This window comes from Zonotrichia albicollis, chromosome 16 (assembly GCF_047830755.1).
Source record: "Zonotrichia albicollis isolate bZonAlb1 chromosome 16, bZonAlb1.hap1, whole genome shotgun sequence".
NCBI lineage: Eukaryota > Metazoa > Chordata > Aves > Passeriformes > Passerellidae > Zonotrichia > Zonotrichia albicollis.
Window position 1 is genome coordinate 14,313,497 of NC_133834.1, and position 18,954 is coordinate 14,332,450.

General features: G+C 46.4%; 1 protein-coding gene across 2 annotated transcripts in view; it reads right to left on the minus strand.

Moving 5' to 3' along the window:
- CLUAP1 (clusterin associated protein 1) overlaps positions 1-18,954 on the minus strand; it is a 71,436-nt gene that overhangs the window by 40,147 nt on the left and 12,335 nt on the right. For both annotated transcript variants that reach the window (XM_074553122.1, XM_074553121.1), the window contains exons 6-8: positions 6,057-6,140; positions 4,468-4,601; positions 2,649-2,790 (exon numbers count right to left, since the gene is read on the minus strand). In XM_074553122.1, the coding sequence (XP_074409223.1) occupies positions 2,649-2,790; positions 4,468-4,601; positions 6,057-6,140 (360 nt within the window). The remainder of the gene's footprint in view (positions 1-2,648; positions 2,791-4,467; positions 4,602-6,056; positions 6,141-18,954) is intronic.

Consider the following 18,954-nt stretch of genomic DNA (forward strand, 5'->3'; position numbering starts at 1 on the left):
GACACACACACAGACACACAGACACACACACAGACACACGCACACACACAGACACACACACACAGACACACAGACACACACACAGACACACGCACACACACACACAGACAGACACACACACAGACACACAGACACACACACAGACACACGCACACACACAGACACACACAGACACACAGACACACACACACAGACACACACACAGACACACAGACAGACACACACACAGACAGACAGACACACACACACACACACACAGACACAGACACACACACACAGACAGACAGACACACACAGACAGACAGACACACACAGACAGACAGACACACACACACACAGACACACACAGACACACACACAGACACACACACACACAGACACACACACAGACACACACACACACACACAGACACACACACACAGACACACACACAGACACACACACACAGATAGACACACACACACAGACACACACACACAGACAGACACACAGACAGACACACAGACAGACACACAGACACACAGACTGACAGACACACACAGACAGACACACACACAGACACACAGACAGACACAGACACACAGACAGACAGACAGACAGACACACAGACAGACGCCCCTCTTCTGCAGCAAAGGCTGCCTGAGTCACTGCTCCTGCCCACAAAGACATGGTCACAGTCTCATCCTTTATATGTTCCAAGCATTTTTAGGTACAACTGATAGAAATGTGTGAAGCAAATAAATTTTTTTTTGTCATCAGCTTTTATACTTTTTAATTCTGCACTAGACTGAAGCATTGTTCCCTGTTTATCCTAGGCAACCACAAGCCCAACCATATGGGTAGGGTCCCAGGAGTGTCAGAGAAAGGAGAAAAAAGGGAAATAAAGTGTGCTCTCCATATTCTAATCACGGCACAGCCGTGAATGACAAAGGCTTTTTCTTTGTCTTATTATCTTTTAACAAAAATCCCCAAAGAGCTGAGCACCAACTCATTAACAAAGTTCTGCACTTGAATTCATAAACACTTTCAGGTAGCTCAGTTCAAAGCATTTCTCCTCTGGCTGTGAAGTCTCAGTGGCATTTGAACAGAAGGGATAAATCAGGTTTTAGGCTTCACTTCAAAATTATGATTTAATTGAAGGCTTTTTTTGAGTGGGGGGTAAGGATATGGTGAAGAACTGGAACAGAGAGCTAGAACTGACTTCAGATAGGAGATGAAAAAACTTGTACAGAGACAGTGCTTGTGAAGAGAGGCTTGATGGGAAACTGCTTCACAGGGATTAACAAGGTACCAAATGCCCACACCAGCTTTGAAAAGATATTTTATCCCTCAAGCAAATAACGCAGCAAAATATTTGAGACTTCTCAACAGATGGTTTTGCCTGTGTCCAAAAGGTGGTGGTGGAATGAGGAAGCATTGATTAACAATGGGTTAATTGGCTGCACTGATGAGGCCACAGCTCAAGTGCTGTGTCCAATTGTGGGTCCCTCACAACAGAAAGGACATTGAGGGGCTGGAGTGGGAGCAGGGCACTGGGGAAGGGTCTGGAGAATTCCTGAGGGAGCTGGGAAGGGGCTCAGCCTGGAGCAAAGGAGGCTCAGGAGGGACCTTGTGGCTCTGCACAGCTCCTGACAGGAGGGGACAGCTGAGGGGGTTTGGGCTCTGCTCCCTGAACAGGGACAGGACAAAATGGCCTCAAGCTGTGCCAGGGGAGGTCCAGGTTGGACATCAGGAGGAATTTCCTCATGGCAAGGGTTGTTAAACACTGGAAGGGAGTGGTAGAGTCCCCATTCCTGGGGAAAGCCTGGATGTGGCACTGGGGGCTCTGGGCTGGTGACAAGGTGGGGATGGGTCCCAGGTGGGACTCGATGGTCTCAGAGGTTTCCCAACCCCATGGATGCTGTGATTCTGTAATTCCAGGTGCAGCACACACAGCAGCATTAGATCCCAGGGGAGAGGGTTCACTCCAATCTGTTTCCAATGAACAGAAGACAGAGTGGGTAATGACTGTGAGAAGGATGACAATAAAACAAGAAGCTGCTGGAAGCTGAAGGAAAGGCCAGCTGAGAGATGCAGCCCAGTAAACCCCAAAGAAAAGTCTGGAACAAACCAGGATACAGATGCAATTATCCACAAAGAGAATCACACTGACCTGACACTACTCAGCAAGTCAAGAGAAGGCAGAATTCTGCCAAACAAGAGTGAAGTCTGTGAGGGGGAAGATCCCAGCACATCTGATCTCCTCAGTGTTGCTCTTGGCTGTTTCTATTGATAATTTGAGGAGACTGAAGAGCCTTGTGCTGAGACACCCTTGTACATCAGCACACAATAGGAGTAAACATCCATTGTATGCAGCAAAAGGAAGATCAGAAATTCTGAAAACATTCTTCATGAACAAAAGCCAGCAGCTGAAAATGAGTCAGGGGGCAGAGACTGGCAAGAGCCATCACTGCACTGGTTTAACTGGTTTCACTTTAACTTTAGCAGCTGTGCTTGGCCAGGAGCAGCCACAGTCACTGAGCTGTCCCTCACCTGCCAGTGACTCAATCAACTCCTGCTGTGCTGCTTTGGAAAAGGGAATTAAAACATTTTCTGTTGCTCTGCAGGCTCTAAGTCCTGCTGAGCATTCCCAAAGTGTCCTTCCTACCTCAAACATCTCCTGCTCTGTCCGTCTGTGATCATCCAGGAGCTGCTCCATGTAGGTCAGATTCCTGAACTTCTCCAGGTAAGTGCTGTACTGCCTCTGCAGCTGCTCCTCAATCTTCTCATACTCATCCATGAAAGCAGGCCTGGGGAACAAGCACAGGGAACTGTGAAATCTGCCCCATCCCTGGGAGAGCTCAGGAACAGGTTTTTTGGGGTTTGCAGCAAGCTGGGACAGTGGGAGTTGTCCCATGGCAGGATTTGGGATGAGATGAGCTTTAAGGTCTCTTCCAACCCCAGCCATTCTGTGATTCTAGGGCTCTATAAATATTGCTCGGAAATACAGAATTCTGAAATGCTATTTTAGGTTTTCAGCTGCCCTTCCATATCCACTAAACCAAAAAAAACCTCATTTTTTTAAGGGTCAGAGAATAAAAGCTCAAGAAAAGCCCCTCACTAAACAATCCTGGGAATTACATGAAGCAAAGAGAAGGGTTTTGTGTACAACTCCCTTTTCCTTTCACACAGGCACAAAGGCAGCATTTTGGCCCCCTCAGAAGGCAATGTTAGATTATTTATCCTGCTGTTCCATAACTGCACTAAGTGAGTAGATTTTGCTGGGGGCTTACTTGCTACAAAAGTGTCCTGGGTCACTACAGGGTTAATTAGACAGCATGATGAAGTGAGGGTGTCATTACACCTGAGAGCTGAGTGATGCACCCCAAAATCCACTGCTGCTGCTCAGAGCTTCACACCCACCCAATCCACATCTGCAGAGTGGTGCTGATAAAACAGGGATGGGAATCCAGGCCATTCCTTCCACTACTCCCCTGTCCAATAGTTCCTATTTGTTTTTTTAATATTGGGGCAGATTGGGGATTGTATAAACCTGCAAGTTAATTAAGGACCAGAAATCAACCCAAACTGTGAAACCTGAACACTCCAGTGGGGATTGCAAGGAGGGAGAGGGACTCAGCATGAGGGGACTGCAGTTATAGGACAAAGGGGAATGGGCTCAGACTGAAGGAGGAGAGGTTTAGGGTGGATATTGGGAATTGGGAATTGTTCCCTGTGAGGGTGGGCAGGCCCTGGCACAGGGTGCCCACCCTGGATCCCTGGCAGTGCCCAAGGCCAGGCTGGGCAGGGCTGGGAGCACCTGGGACAGTGGGAGGTGTCCCTGCCATGGCAGGGGTGGCACTGGATGGGCCTTAATGTCGCAGACATTTTTTCATAGAAATCCTTTCTTTCACATTTGTCCATCTTCTGGGAAGCAGAGCCCCAGAAGAAGAATGTAAACAATTGTTATCAGCTGCTGTGAAATGTAGCAGGTGTCCCTGTGATTGGCTCATCTTCCTTGTGTACCATTAAAGGCCAATCACAGGAGCAGCTCAGGGACAGATTCCCTGCACACAGAACTTTGTTATTCATTCCTTCTATTCTATTCTTAGCTGAGCAGCTCTCTGTAACTTCTCTTCTTATTCTTTTTAGTATAGTTATAATGTATTATATATCTTATATCAATAAATCAAGCCTTCTGATCAAGAAACAAGATTCTCGTCCTTCTCTCACCACAGTGACCGTCTAAGGTCGCTGCAATACCTTAAGGTTCTTTCCAACCCAAACCATTCCATGATTCTGTGATTCCATCAATCTTCTGGCAGACTGCACCAGTTCCCAGAGGATCTGATCCTAACAAGGGCTGCAGAAGGAATTTCCCTAACTGGTGGTGAAGACCAGAAGGCACAGAGGGGCTGCTTGCACCAGTTCCACCCTTTCTGCTCCCTGTACTCCTCCCTGCACTAGATAACAGTTCATGATCTCACCGAACACTCTGCAGGGTCTGCAGCCTCTTCTGGCTCCTTTCCAGCTCCAATTTTCGTTTTTCAATCTTGGCTTCCAAATTGGCTTCATCCAAAGCCACGTTATTCAACATGTCTTTGGTCTTTTGGACTTCTTCCTGAAAGAGAAGGATGATGAACCATGGCTGGCACTGGGATAATTACATTTATCTTTATTGTTCTTTCTGGATAATCTCATCTGTCTTTACTCAAGTAAGCAGTGGAAATTCCAAAGTTCTTTGTGGTCAGATAATGAATTAACTGGACATTTGCAAATGTAAAATATCTGATTTTCTTTTTGCCAACATTCTTAAAGAAGGAAAAACCCCACAGCTGTAACTTTAGTTTTCCTTCTCACTGAGGAAGCAGCAGAATGCAGGAAGAAGCTTCTCTTTTGGCATCATTAAGGTCTTTTTGGATTTTATCTTAATGGAATCATTCAGGTTGTTTCCCACCTTAATGATTCCATGATTCTCTCTGAATAAACAGATGAGAAATGCATTTGTTACTTGGTACTATTTTAGGGAATTTTAAGCTTTCATAGTTTTTTTTTCTCTTCAAGATACAAGTAAGTTTTATAAAGAACTTCCTATATCTGAATATCTTCACCTTTTCCTAAGTTTTGTTTTATCCATTTTTTTTTCAAAATCTGGGAAACAACTTGAACATTTCAACATGTGCTACAGGAACCAGGAGGGGAAATGGGAATATTCCAATTGATTCAAATGAGCTGAGTACATCCAGTGTGCTCAAGCTCAAGAAAAAGAAACCATGAGCATCTTTGGAGGGAGAGGGAGGATTCCACTGCTGGAATTCCAGCTGGGAGTGTTGGTGCTGCTCAGCTCCAACAGCCCATTCCATGAACTGGGCCAGGATTAATGAGCTGAGTGTGTGCCAGTGCTGTTTGCCAGGAATCCTCTCTCATGGAGGAGAGGAGTAAGAAAAGTACATTAACAAAATTTAGTAATTCACACAGGTTGTGAGCAGGAGCAAAACATAAGGGAAGATTGCCTGGAATCTTTAAACCTGGAACTCCATTCTTGTGGTCAAACACTTGGACTGGATACAGTTTGCAGTGAAATAATTGAGAGGGAGTTCATTAACTGGGAGTTAATTGGCTCCCCCCTCACAGAAATGCAGCAAGGCAGGCACTGGAGCAAGGACAGAGCTGGAAAGTTCAGGACAGACAGAAAACCCTTCCCAGCAAGCAGCTGAGGGTGCCCTGGCAGGATCTCAGTGGCACAGAGCCAGCTCTGAGGTCCCTCCCTGCAGAGGTCACAGGGCTCACACAAGGTACAGGGTGTAATTTCTCTGCTGATTTGGGCAATTTTTATCCCTCCTGTAGGAAAATAAAAACCCCTGCTTTGGGGTGAAGCCCCTAACAGAGGCAGGGAATGTGCCTACAATGTGTTTTCCCTCACAAGAGGGGATAAAACAGCTCTTAGATGCATCAACTGCAGCTGTAGGTGATGGCTTTGGCACTCTTTACCCCAGGCTGTTGATAAAAAGAGCTAATTTCTTCTTGCAGCAGAAAAATGATAATTTTGCAATCAAATAAATGATATTTTGCTTACCAGAACGCTGTTAATGGCAATTTTCATCACCTTCTCAGCTTCATTTATCTCCAAAGGTCTGCCAAGAGATTCTGTCCTTGCTTCCTATGAAATAAAATGAACCAATATATTTAAACACCACACAAAGGAACTAATTTATGCAGAACTGAGGGTGATCAAGCAACAATGATAGGATCATCTGCATAATAAATGGGGTAGGATTTAGTGTTTATTCACCGAGGCTGAGATGATTTAGGGACCAGGAGATGATGAAAAAGTGAGTTGAGATGAGCAGGAGGGAGCAATCAAGGCATTTTTCCCAAATGAGGTGAGTGCTGTGTCTGACTGCAGCTATTCTTGAAGGCAGATTTTTGGCAACTGCTCTGATTTTCCATGTGGAGCACAGAAGATTCCATCACCTGTACAACCCATGAAAACACCAGTGCAGGTGGAGGAGCACAGTGTCCCAAAAGGGTGGAGCTACAAGGACTACAAAGCCACCAAACTGTGCCAGGCAGGTGGATGTCACAGACATCTTTTATGGAAAATCCTTTCCTTAGGATTTTTCCTCTTGAGAAGCAGAGAGGCCTCAGGAACAAAATGCAAACATTGATTATCTGCTGCTGTGGAATGCAACAGGTGCATCTGGGATTGGTCTGATGAGCTGCAGCAGGCATCACCCCAGCTCCAGCTCTGCAGCCTCCCCATCCTGGAGGCTCCCCCAAGGGGGTTTGGGTGAGCTTTTCAGGATTATTCACTTCTCTCTCAGTGAATGAGACCTCAGGCTGGGTTTGCTGGCAGTGGGATGTATTCTCTGGAGGTCAAGTCAAGAGAGATTTCTGGCTGAGCACGTCAGCCCTGCTCATAAAGATGCCAGCCATCCTCATCAGGGGTGTTTTTCTGCTGTGACCACGCATTGTCCAACAGTTTAACAACTGATGAAGGCCCCCAGCCTGCAGAGAAAATCCATCTCCTGCCCAGGGAGCCCGAGATCCTCATTTCCTCACTGAGGGGGGATCATAATTCCTCCCATCCCATAAGAACTGCAGTGCCACAGTGTCACAGACACATTTTATGAAAAATCCTTTTCTTAGGATTTTTCCTCCTGAGAAGCTGGGAGGCCTCAGGAACAAAATGCAAACAATGATTATCTGCTGCTGTGGAATGCAACAGGTGCATCTGTGATTGATCTCATGTGGTTGTTTCTAATTAAAGGACAATCACAGTCAGCTGGCTTGGACTTGCTGTCTGAGACAGAAACCTTTGTTATCATTCTTTCTTCTTCTATTCTTAGCCAGCCTTCTGATGAAATCCTTTCTTCTATTCTTTTAGTATAGTTTTAATGTAATATATACCATAAAATAATAAATCAGCCTTCTGAAACATGGAGTCAGATCCTCATCTCTCCCCAATCTGAAAACCCCTGTGAGCACTGGCCCAGGTGGACTCTGAGCACTGACCCTGCCAGAGCTGCAGGAGCCTTTGGACAAAGCTCCCAGGACAGGCTGGGACTGTGGGGTGTCCTAAACTGACACTGAATGATCCCTGTGGGGATTCTTCCCACCCAGGATATTCCATGATTTCATGTGCCTCCCGTGCCCATGTGCAAATTGCACACTGCAGATGTATGGACATCTCTGCTTCTGAAAACTGAGTGAAAAAAACCCCCAGTGATCCTTGTTTAGATCCCAAAAGATTTTAAAAATCCCTCTCAGCAGATTTGGGGACACATAAGCTTGGCTGTGCACTTGTCTAATTGATGCCCTAAACACTGACCTGGTCATTACATAAAAACTTCTGATTACTTGCTTGGCACTGGAAGGGAATAGAGGGAATTTGGCAGCTCCATAAAACAACCTTACATTGGCACAACACTTGGTAACAGGTGGATAAAGATGGAGAAAGCATCTCTTTAGAAAATATCTGATTAAGAACCTAAAAATGCTTTGTGCACTTTGCCACAAGCTGTACCCAGCCCACCACAGGAGGAATTCTGGAAGCAGATTGAATAACTTTGCTAAGATTACTCTCCAGATTGCACAGCTCAGCTCCAGCAGAGCCTGATCCCTTCCCACCAACTCCAGGGAGAACCCAACCTGGGATCTCATCCAGCAAAACAATAAAAGCAGCTTTTTGTGCTGAGCTTATTCCTCTGCTGGATCAGGGCTCTGAGCAACCCCAGCACTTGCTGCACAAAAGCTCATTTTCCTGGCATGAAAAAAGAAGGAGAACAAACATTCTGCTGGGGAGAGTGCCAGCAGGTACATCTGGTGGTGGCAGTGACTGCTCACACTGCCTGAAGAGCAGAGAAAAACAAACTCCAAAGCAGCAAGTTTATTTGGGCAGAAATAAGACACAAAACGTGCAACACAAATTCCCAAATAATTCCATACATAAATGTTTTTGGAGGGGGGTGGGGAAGAATAATGTAATGTAGTTGTCTGGGAACATTTACCATTTCAGAAGCTCAGTAAAATACCTGTTTATTTGTGAGGGCCTTTGTCAGGACCAGCAAAATCCCATTTATTTGTGAGGCCCTAGCCAGGACCAGTAAAATCCCATTTATTTGTGAGGTCCTAGCCAGGACCAGCAAAATCCCTGTTTATTTGTGAGGTCCTAGCCAGGACCAGCAAAATCCCATTTATTTGTGAGGCCCATGTCAGGACCAGCAAAATCCCTGTTTATTTGTGAGGTCCTAGCCAGGACCAGCAAAATCCCATTTATTTGTGAGGGTCTTTGCCAGGACCAGCAAAATCCCATTTATTTGTGAGGTCCTAGCCAGGACCAGCAAAATCCCTGTTTATTTCTGAGGGCTTTGCCAGCACCAGCAAAATCCCTGTTTATTTGTGAGGTCCTAGCCAGGACCAGCAAAATCCCTGTTTATTTCTGAGGGCTTTGCCAGGACCAGCAAAATCCCATTTATATGTGAGGCCCATGTCAGGACCAGCAAAATCCCATTTATTTGTGAGGCTTTTGCCAGCACCAGCAAAATCCCTGTTTATTTCTGAGGCCTTTGCCAGGACCAGCAAAATCTCTGTTAATTTGTGAGGTCCTAGCCAGGACCAGCAAAATCCCATTTATTTGTGAGGGCCTTTGCCAGGACCAGTAAAATCCCTGTTTATTTCTGAGGCAGAGCAGTGGAAATGCTGGAATTTGTATTTTCAGACTCCTGGAAAAGGAGAAGTTCAGGGCAATTAACCCCTCACACCTCAAGAGATGGAGAGGAGAATCCTCTGTGCACACAGCTCATCTCCAAAACTCTGCCTTGGAATGGACAGAGTAACTTCAGTGTCACAACACAGCCTCTAACCTAACTTTGACTCTCTGGAGAACCAAGTATAAGTGGAAAATATATTAAATATTATGGAAAAATAGTAATATTTAGTGGAAATATAACGGAGACATAAATATATGTTAAGTCTATCAAAGCACTGATATTTTTTTGTGGATGTCTGTCACAGCTTCCCTGGGTAACAGTCACTGGGCCATTTCCTGTTACCTGTGAACACTCTCAGAGAGGAAAGTTAAAGTTTTATCTTTAATATCTCTTTTCAAGAAGAGCCCTTTGCAAAGGCAACCACCACTTCCCTTACTGGGAATCCCTCCCCAGAGCTTCATTCCCAGTTAACAATGAAGAACCACTATTTCTGCAAATATGCCCAGGGAGGCATTTTCAACTGACAATGAATTTCCATTTTTATGAACCAGAATCTGATAAAGCAGCTTCAGTGTGCCTGATGTATGGAAAAATGGATGCACTCTTCCTCTAAACTGCAGGAAGGAACCAAGAGAAGTAATTAGGCATGACCAGCATGCAAGTCACTGATGATAAATGTGTTGTAATAACATGTTCTGATGTGCTCAAGGTCTAGCAGAGGTTTCTAATCACATTTTTTGTGGTAATGAACAGAAAATAAAGCTTTTTTTTCCCAGCAGACTGGTCTTGCTGTGTCTGTCCCATCCCTGGAAGTGCCAAGGTCAGGTTGGATGGGGCTTGGAGCCACCTGGGATAGTGAAAGGTGGCTCTGCCATGGCAGGGGTGGAACTGGGTGATCTTCATGGTCCCTTCCAACCCCAACCATTCCATGATTCTTTTTCTGAGTTTTTCAGCTTAAATATTTCTTTGTTTTCAAGGAGTTCAGGTTAAATCTTTCTTTGCCTTCCAGGAGTTCTAAGTCTGATGCACACAGAAGTTTGTGCATTCCTCACTGCCACTTCAGCCTCAATCCAGGCAGCCCCACATCCCCTGATCCCTGCAAACATGGCAATTCCAGCTGTCCCTGCAGGCCACCAAGGGTTTTGTTACTCAGGGAATTCACTCACCCATGCTGGGATCACATCTGGCCAATGCAGGAATGATTGTATCAGAACAGGGAGGCTCATGAGGGACATTCATCCCTCTGAAGGAATCTGACCCTTCCCAACAGCCCATCTGCCTCTTTAAGACATTCAAATAATGGCAAATGAGAATTTTGCTGCTTCCAGACTATGCTGTTGGTGTCCAGCTCATCTCACAACCAAAGGGTGTCCACAAAGACATTTCCCTGCTCAGCAATGCAGGGCCTCAATCAGTGCCCCAAACCCTCAGCTATCCCAGCAGGTAAAACCCATGCCACAAGCAGAGAGAAGCAAGTGGAAAATGTAATTTTTCAATGGATAAGAAAGAATCAGAAGTAACCTGCATGTGGTTCTGCTGAGGCAGGAAAGGGAACTTAAAAGCTTTCTGACAGGGATGAATTCCCACTGCTCTGCTCCCTCCCTCACCAGCTCCATCCATCTTTTGGCTCTGGAGCTGATGCTCAGCTGACAAACCCCAGGATGTGCCTCCTGTGATCCTTCCACACCCTCAGAATCCTCACCTTTCATTGACTCTGTGCAAGGTTTGAGGGCAGACTGCACTGGCAGAGCTTGGATCACCCTCAGCACTACAGGAGGTCACTTCATGGCTCCTTGGCCAGGAGGTGGCCTGGGATGTCTCCTCCAGACTGTGGGAACGTGACAAGGAACTTCTTGTTCACTCACAGACCTAAGCCTGTGAGTGAAATCCCAAATACCAAATCCCAAAATTCCAAATTCCAAACAAATTCCAAATTTCAATCAGCTAGAAATGGCCTTGCATGGGCATTGTTGGTTGGTTCACAAAGGAAAAAAGGGCAGGGCTGGAAGAGACCTGAAAGCTCACCTGATTCCAGCTCCCTGCCACTTCCCACTGGACATAACCAGTCCCCAAAATGCCAGGAGAAATGTGCCAACCACTACTTGACAGCTGATGCCATTTCTTCAAGCTAAATCCTCCTGGGAAAGCCATACAAAATGATTTCTGATTTTAAATACACACACACAACTGCAGTTCTGGTCAGAGCTATATTGATTCAACACTGGATCACAGGTGCAAGGGTTAATTTTGGATTCCCAGTTTGCAACAAGCCCTCTTCCTCAGAGTGATGGGTTAGGCTTGGGTTAGAAGCAGAACTGATCAAAAAAAACAGAAGCAAACCAAGTAATTCTCCAGAGTTATGGCAATTTCAAGTTACAAATTTCCACTACAAGTTGTGTGTGTGGCAGCTCTGTAAGCAAAAGCCAGGAAATGAGAGAAATTCATTTATCAGCCTCCCTCAGGCAGTGCCTCGTTTCCAGAGGGAACATTTGGCAGGCGGGAAAATGCTTCCAACATTCCCAATAAAATGAGTTTTTGCAGTAAAGTTCCAAAGAGCTGGGAGTGATGCAGCCACCTCAGAAATCACATCTCCCTCTGCCCCCAGCAGCTGGGCTGGGAGGGGGGAAGAAGGGAGGGAAAAAAGGAAAGAAAAAGGGAAAGAAGAAGGGAAGGGGAAAGGGAGGAAAGGAGAGGAAAAAAAGGAAAAAGGAGAAGAAGGAAGGGAAGGGAAGGGAAGGGAAGGGAAGGGAAGGGAAGGGAAGGGAAGGGAAGGGAAGGGAAGGGAAGGGAAGGGAAGGGAAGGGAAGGGAAGGGAAGGGAAGGGAAGGGAAGGGAAGGGAAGGGAAGGGAAGGGAAGGGAAGGGAAGGGAAGGGAAGGGAAGGGAAGGAAAGGAAAGGAAAGGAAAGGAAAGGAAAGGAAAGGAAAGGAAAGGAAAGGAAAGGAAAGGAAAGGAAAGGAAAGGAAAGGAAAGGAAAGGAAAGGAAAGGAAAGGAAAGGAAAGGAAAGGAAAGGAAAGGAAAGGAAAGGAAAGGAAAGGAAAGGAGGAAAGGGAAGGGGGAAAGGGAAGGGGAAAAGGGAAAAGGGAAAAGGGAAAAGGGAAAAGGGAAAAGGGAAAAGGGAAAAGGGAAAAGGGAAGGGAAGGGAAGGAAAGGAAAGGGAAAGGAAAGGGAAAGGAAAGGGAAAGGAAAGGGAAAGGAAAGGGAAAGGAAAGGGAAAGGAAAGGGAAGGGAAAGGGAAAGGAAAGGGAAAGGAAAGGGAAAGGAAAGGGAAAGGAAAGGGAAAGGAAAGGGAAAGGAAAGGGAAAGGAAAGGGAAGATAAGGAAAAAAGGGAAGAGAAAAGAAAAAGGAAAGGAAAAAAGGGAAAATGAAAGGGAAAAGGAAAGGGAAAAGGGAAAAAAGGACAAAGGAAAAGAAAAAAAAAAAAAGAAAGGGGAAAAAGGAAAGGGAAAAAAGGAAAAGCTCTTGAATCCAAAAGGTGGGAATACAGAGATCCAAGTGAAATGTCCTCAGTGGCAAGGCTGGTGCTGAGCTCACGCTGCCTCAGTTCCCCAGCTGGCTCTCAATGCCTCAGGCTCTGTGAAGAGTTCAGTTCCAGCCTTTCCCAGCTGAGCTGTAACAGGATTCTCAGTGCCTCCCATCAGTTTGGAACAAGCTGGTGCTGTGGGCATCCATAACAATAACAGGGAGCAGGGCCCAGAATTTATCCCCACAGAGTGGCAAACACTTCACGTGGCTGTTAAAAGCTTTAACCCACCAAATTCAGCAATTCCTGTATTTACAGGAGTGGATACAGGGAATAAACACTTTGTTCAAGGGCACAGATAGGAAAAGTGCCAAGAGGAGCATTAGAACACAAACCCACTGCATTGTCCATCATCAGCACAAGCTAAAAGCCTTAAAAGAAAACATTTTCATTTTTCTTCAGTTTTACACGGCTTCCAGCTAATTAAGAGGTAAATAAAATGAAAACAAGCCAGAGAAGGTCAGAAATCTTTCTGCCTGCCAGCAGCACAGTGGCAGCTTTCTTGTGGAATATTTTTTGCTCCATTATCTTCCCATGTCCAATAATTCAGCAGGTGTGAGCAGGGCAGCTCCCTGACAGGCTCCTGCTGCTGTGGCCAGGACCTCTGGCAGAAGCAGAGTGGGAAGCACTCAGAGTTAAAAACAGCCAGGAATTTCCATTATAGGATAATTCAAGAGAATCCTTCCTCAGCTGGGGCCAACTGCCCTTGAAAGTCTCATTGCTGCTTTATTTTGAGCTGAAAATAATTTGGAGCAGCTCATCACCCCTCCCTTCCCACAAAGGTTAAGATGGCCATTTGTTGTGGTGTGTTTTTAGCTTCCGGGTCCCTTCCTCAGGTGTGCCAATATTCCCTTCCCCCTCGCTGAGTGTGCCCTGTCAATCAGGCTAACATTCCAGCAAGGCGTCTGTGGTTGGTCACGTTCAAAAGATGCTCCTCAGGCCTGGGGGACATTGGCCCGTATAGGTGTCCCTCATCCCTTGAGACCCTGCCCCTTCACCTGGTTGGTGGCTCACCTGTCCCCTCCCCTTCCCCTGCCCTGAGCTTAAAAGGTTAATCAGACCATGCGGCCGGGATTCTGTTGGAGCAGTTGCCCCGGTTCAGACCTCTGTAACCATGGAATAAACATCTGGATATAACCCTCTGTTGTGGTGTGTTGCAATGTCCTGTTATACCTTCTCCCTTCCCCCTCGCCCCTTGCTGAGTGTGCCCTGTCAATCAGGCTAACATTCCAGCAAGGCGTCTGTGGTTGGTCACGTTCAAAGGATGCTCCTCAGGCCTGGGGGACATTGGATAGGTGTCCCCAGTCCCTTGAGACCCTGCCCCTTCACCTGGTTGGTAGCTCACCTGTCCCCTCCACTTCCCCTGCCCTGAGCTTAAAAGGTTAATCAGACCATGTGGAGCAGTTGCCCCGGTTCAGACCTCTGTAACCATGGAATAAACATCTGGATATAACCCTCCAGCAGAATCCTCTCCTTTTTCTCTTCACCATCGCCAGAAGCTCTCTCCTGAGGTAAACGGAGTCCCTGACAAGCCTGGACTTGTTCAGTGCCCTGCTGCAATCTCCAGCAGCCAAGGTATCTCTGGGGTAAAACACCACAGTGCTGCCTTTGGCCCAGCAGCGAGGGTCAGAACTGGCCCAGGCACCATCTAACTGGTAATATTGGGACTCCTATTCCAATATATTGGCGTCCCTGGGTGGGCAAAGCGACTCCCCAGCCCGAGAACGGACTCGCAGTGTTGTGGTGTGTTGCAATATCCTGTTTTACCTTCTCCCTTCCCCCTCGCCCCTCGCTGAGTGTGCCCTGTCAATCAGGCTAACATACCAGCAAGGCGTCGTGTGATTGGTCCCTCAGGCCTGAGGGACATTGGCCCGTATAGGTGTCCCTAGTCCCTTGAGACCCTGCCCCTTCACCTGGTTGGTGACTCACCTGTCCCCTCCCCTTCCCCTGCCCTGAGCTTAAAATGTGAATGAGACCATGCGGCCTGCATTCTGTTAGCAGCAGTGGCCCAGTGCAGACATCTCTGTACTCATGGAATAAACATCTGGCAACCTTCCAGCAGAATCCACTCCTTCCTTCTCTTCACCATCGCCAGAAGCTCTCTCTCCTGAGGTAAACGGAGTCCTGACAAGCCTGGACTTGTTCAGTGCCCTGCTGCAATCTCCAGCAGCCAAGGTATCTCTGGGGTAAAACACCACAGTGCTGCCTTTGGCCCAGCAGCGAGGGTCACACTGACCCAGGCACCATCTAACTGGTTATATTGGGACTCCTATTCCAATATATTGGCGTCCCTGGGTGGGCAAAGCGACTCCGCAGCCCGAGAACGGATTCGCAGTGTTGTGGTGTGTTGCAATGTCCTGTTTTACCTTCTCCCTTCCCCCTCGCCCCTCGCTGAGTGTGCCCTGTCAATCAGGCTAACATACCAGCAAGGCGTCGTGTGATAGGTGTCCCTAGTCCCTTGAGACCCTGCCCCTTCACCTGGTTGGTGGCTCACCTGTCCCCTCCCCTTCACCTGCCCTGAGCTTAAAAGGTGAATCAGACCATGCGGCCTCTATTCTGTTGGAGCAGTTGCCCCAGTTCAGACCTCTGTAACCATGGAATAAACATCTGGATATAACCCTCCAGCAGAATCCTCTCCTTTTTCTCTTCACCATCGCCAGAAGCTCTTTCTCCTGAGGTAAACGAGTCCCTGACAAGCCTGGACTTGTTCAGTGCCCTGCTGCAATCTCCAGCAGCCAAGGTATCTCTGGGGTAAAGCACCACAGTGCTGCCTTTGGCCCAGCAGCGAGGGTCAGAACTGGCCCAGGCACAATCTAACTGGTTATATTGGGATTCCTATTCCAATATATTGGCGTCCCTGGGTGGGCAAAGCGACTCCCCAGCCCGAGAACGGACTCGCAGTTCCTCAGAGAAGCTTCTGGCAGCCGTGCACCCAGCTGGAAGGAGCCTGGCTTCAAGACTCCCAGCTAGAGACTTTGGGAATATTCCCAGAAAAAGTTTCGTGGACTGTTCGGCGCCTCTGGAAAGCCCAGCTCCTGTTTGGTGAGCAGATTTTCCAGAGGGAGAACAGGGGAGCCTCTCTTGCCCAGAGAGAGGTCCTTTTCCAGTGAAGAAACCTGCCTGTACCCAGCCACCTACAGCTTCCATTTCACGTGAGTGTCTCTGCTTTCGGTAGAGCAGAAGCTCAAAACCAGACTCTGCCGTGAGTTCTGTTCCTTTTTGCCTTTGCATTTTTGGCTGTGCAGCCCCACAGACGGGAATTCATTGTGTTCTAGCTTTATTTTCTGCCCTGTGTTTCACTGTCTTTTGGAATTCGCACCGCGTGTGCAGCCATTTCCCCCCCCTTGCCATGTTTTTAGGGAACAGAGCACCACTGCCTTTTCCAGCATCTTTTTCCATGTGCAGAATGGCAGCTGTAAATCCCAGAGAAGGGAGGGCATAGGGAAGCAATGCTGCATTTTGCCTGAGTGCTGACATTAATTCCCTTGCTACTTTTCTTGATTTGGGGTTTGACAGCCTTAATCACAGACTGGTATTTTCAACAGCTTCTTTTCTCCATTCATTTAGTGCTGTGTAGGAAGATACAAAAAGAAATCCAAACAAAATCTCTCATCCCTATCTCAAATCCAAATCAAGCCCACCTTCCCTGTGCAAAAATCTCACCATGCCTGGTTATTCCTGCAAAGGTAACTGTAAATATTCTGAAAATTAAAGTTACACAGCAATGAAATGCAGAGAAAGTGCCCCTGGCAGGAAAGGAAACAATAAAGATGAAGATTTATTTTACCATGCATGGAATTTGCATGAATTGGCTTTTCATTTAGGGATCTCACTGTGTGGTACCAAGCTCATTCATCAGCTCCACTAAACTCCACAAATCCCAGCTGCAATTTCTGTGCTCCAGGATTGGAGCAGCAAGACTGGAAGCTGCAAATTACCTTCCAAATGTAATGCTTAAATGTGCTTTTAAATAAAAATTCTGTGTCTCCAGCACTGCCACAGGACACCAATAACCTGCACTGTGCTCGTCCACAGCTGGGCTAGAAACAACACAGCTCCCCCAGAACTCAGTAATTATATTTGGGATTTTCATCTGACAGTCCAGCTTTGGGGGCTGTTTGGGATTTTTTTCTCCCATAGTCTGAATTCAGCACACCCTGCAGGTTTTGTTTCTTCCTCTGTTGTTAATGAAAGATTCTTTTTTAGCATTACAGATGAACTTGGGAAACAGTTTAAATATATAGAACTGTATATTCAGTCAGGGAATAAAGTATTTGCAAAGGCTTCAGAAAGGCACAGAACCACATTTCCAAGAAATCAGACCTCAACTCTTCCCCAAAAATATGTACATACATTATACATTTACAGCACTCTCTACCTCCAATAAATCTAACAGAACCATTCCCCTAAATTCTTCTCTAGCTGAAATTTGTTTTCATTCAGAAAGTAATTGATTTAAAAAAGTGTTTCATGACTAGGAGCAATGTGAAATTTATCTAATGCATGAATTTCTTCTACACAGTTTCTATACAAATTATGTACAAAAAGACTCCAACAAAGAAGGTAAAGGTTGTGGAGCAAATTAGAGTCAACATTTCCAAAGGAAATAATGAGTTTTACTTCACTTTTCCCCAATGATCTTTCCCCAAAAGCTGCTCACACTGTGAAAACAGATCGAGTCAACCCATTAGTGCCAAATGCTGGCATTTCCTTTATAGTTCCTGGAAAATGAAAATCTTCACTTAGGATAGAAATAAGATTTATCATCAGCCTGTTGAGGCTTAGGTAGGAAGAGCTTTTATTTAAATATTTGGAAATGAATGGATTGGAAAAAGAAAGAGAAAAGAGGTTCAGGGAACATAAAACTCCCATGTTTTCAAATTCCTTTAAACACTATGACAGCTGTTGATAGATTTTGGCACATGCAACAGGTTTAAGAAGATAAAATGGAATAAAAAACTAAACCACTGCTCCCCTGCCTTCCAACAGCACAAACCCTCTGGAAGTGCTAATTAGTGTGAGCATTAATTAGCCAGGCACTGCCAGAAGAAAATAACCAATGGAAATCAATAATCTGCACATTAAAAACCAATAAAAGTAATATTTATTTTAATGGCAACTAATTTGGTGTGTACCAGCAAAGCTCTACTCCCCACCCAAAGCCAGAATGAGCTTCAATTGTTCCCCACCTGGAATGGGGTGGGAAGGGCAGGCAGGGGATGCCATTGCTGAGCTCTCCTGATCCTCCCCCTGAAGGAGCCAGGGAGGATGAGGAAGATGAGGAAGGGCAATTCCTGACTGCCCTCAGCACTGACAAGCAGCCCAGACCCAACAGTGATGGAAAAACCCAGCAGTGTTTGACTCCAAGCCTCTCCTGGCATGGGCAAATTCATACTTCAGGTGAAAGGCAGAGCTGGGGGCTGATAATTAAAAATTACAAATTCCACTGCCAAACTGGTTCCTGCAACCTCCTGACTTTTAATCTGAAACCTGTTTGCTTTGCTACACACTCGAGTTTGTTGCATGTACCAAACGTGGCATTTAACACATCAGCCAAAAATGGGTCCTTTAGGTTTAACAAATCACTGAAAAACCTTGGAACCAGCCCCAAATCATAAGGAACAGAGCCCAAAAGCATCTTCTGCAGCTCTCTGGAGGCTCTCCCTGTGCTGCCACTGGCACCTGCTACCTTTAGGCCATGCACTCAGAGTTAATGGCATTTTTGGCTGTCAGCATTAAATGCCAATTTTGGTACATCCAACAAACTCGAGTGTGTAGCAAAGCAAACAGGTTTCAGATTAAAAGTCAGGAGGTTGCAGGAACCAGTTTGGCAGTGGAATTTGTAATTTTTAATTATCATCCCCCAAATCTGCCTTTCACCTGAGGTATGAATTTGCCCATGCCAGGAGGTCACCTTTCCCAGGACAGCATTTCCTGAAGATAACAGGTTCCATCTACCAAATCCTTTCTGCAAAACACAGCCTGTGCACCAGGGCAGGATCAGCTGGCCCCAGCTGGTGTGCTCAGCCACAAGGAACACGAGCTCCCTGCTCTCTCTAGGAAATCCAATCCTTGCAGAAATTCAGGCACCTCTGAGCAGGCTCCCACTCCAGAGCTCTTCATGGCCCCACTGAGCAGTGCCTGCACTCAAGCACTTTCTCATCTCCTCATTTTTCAGCTCTTGCTTTCAGCACACTCCACTTGTGCCTGGCCCTTTTCCAGGGCCCACTTCTAAACT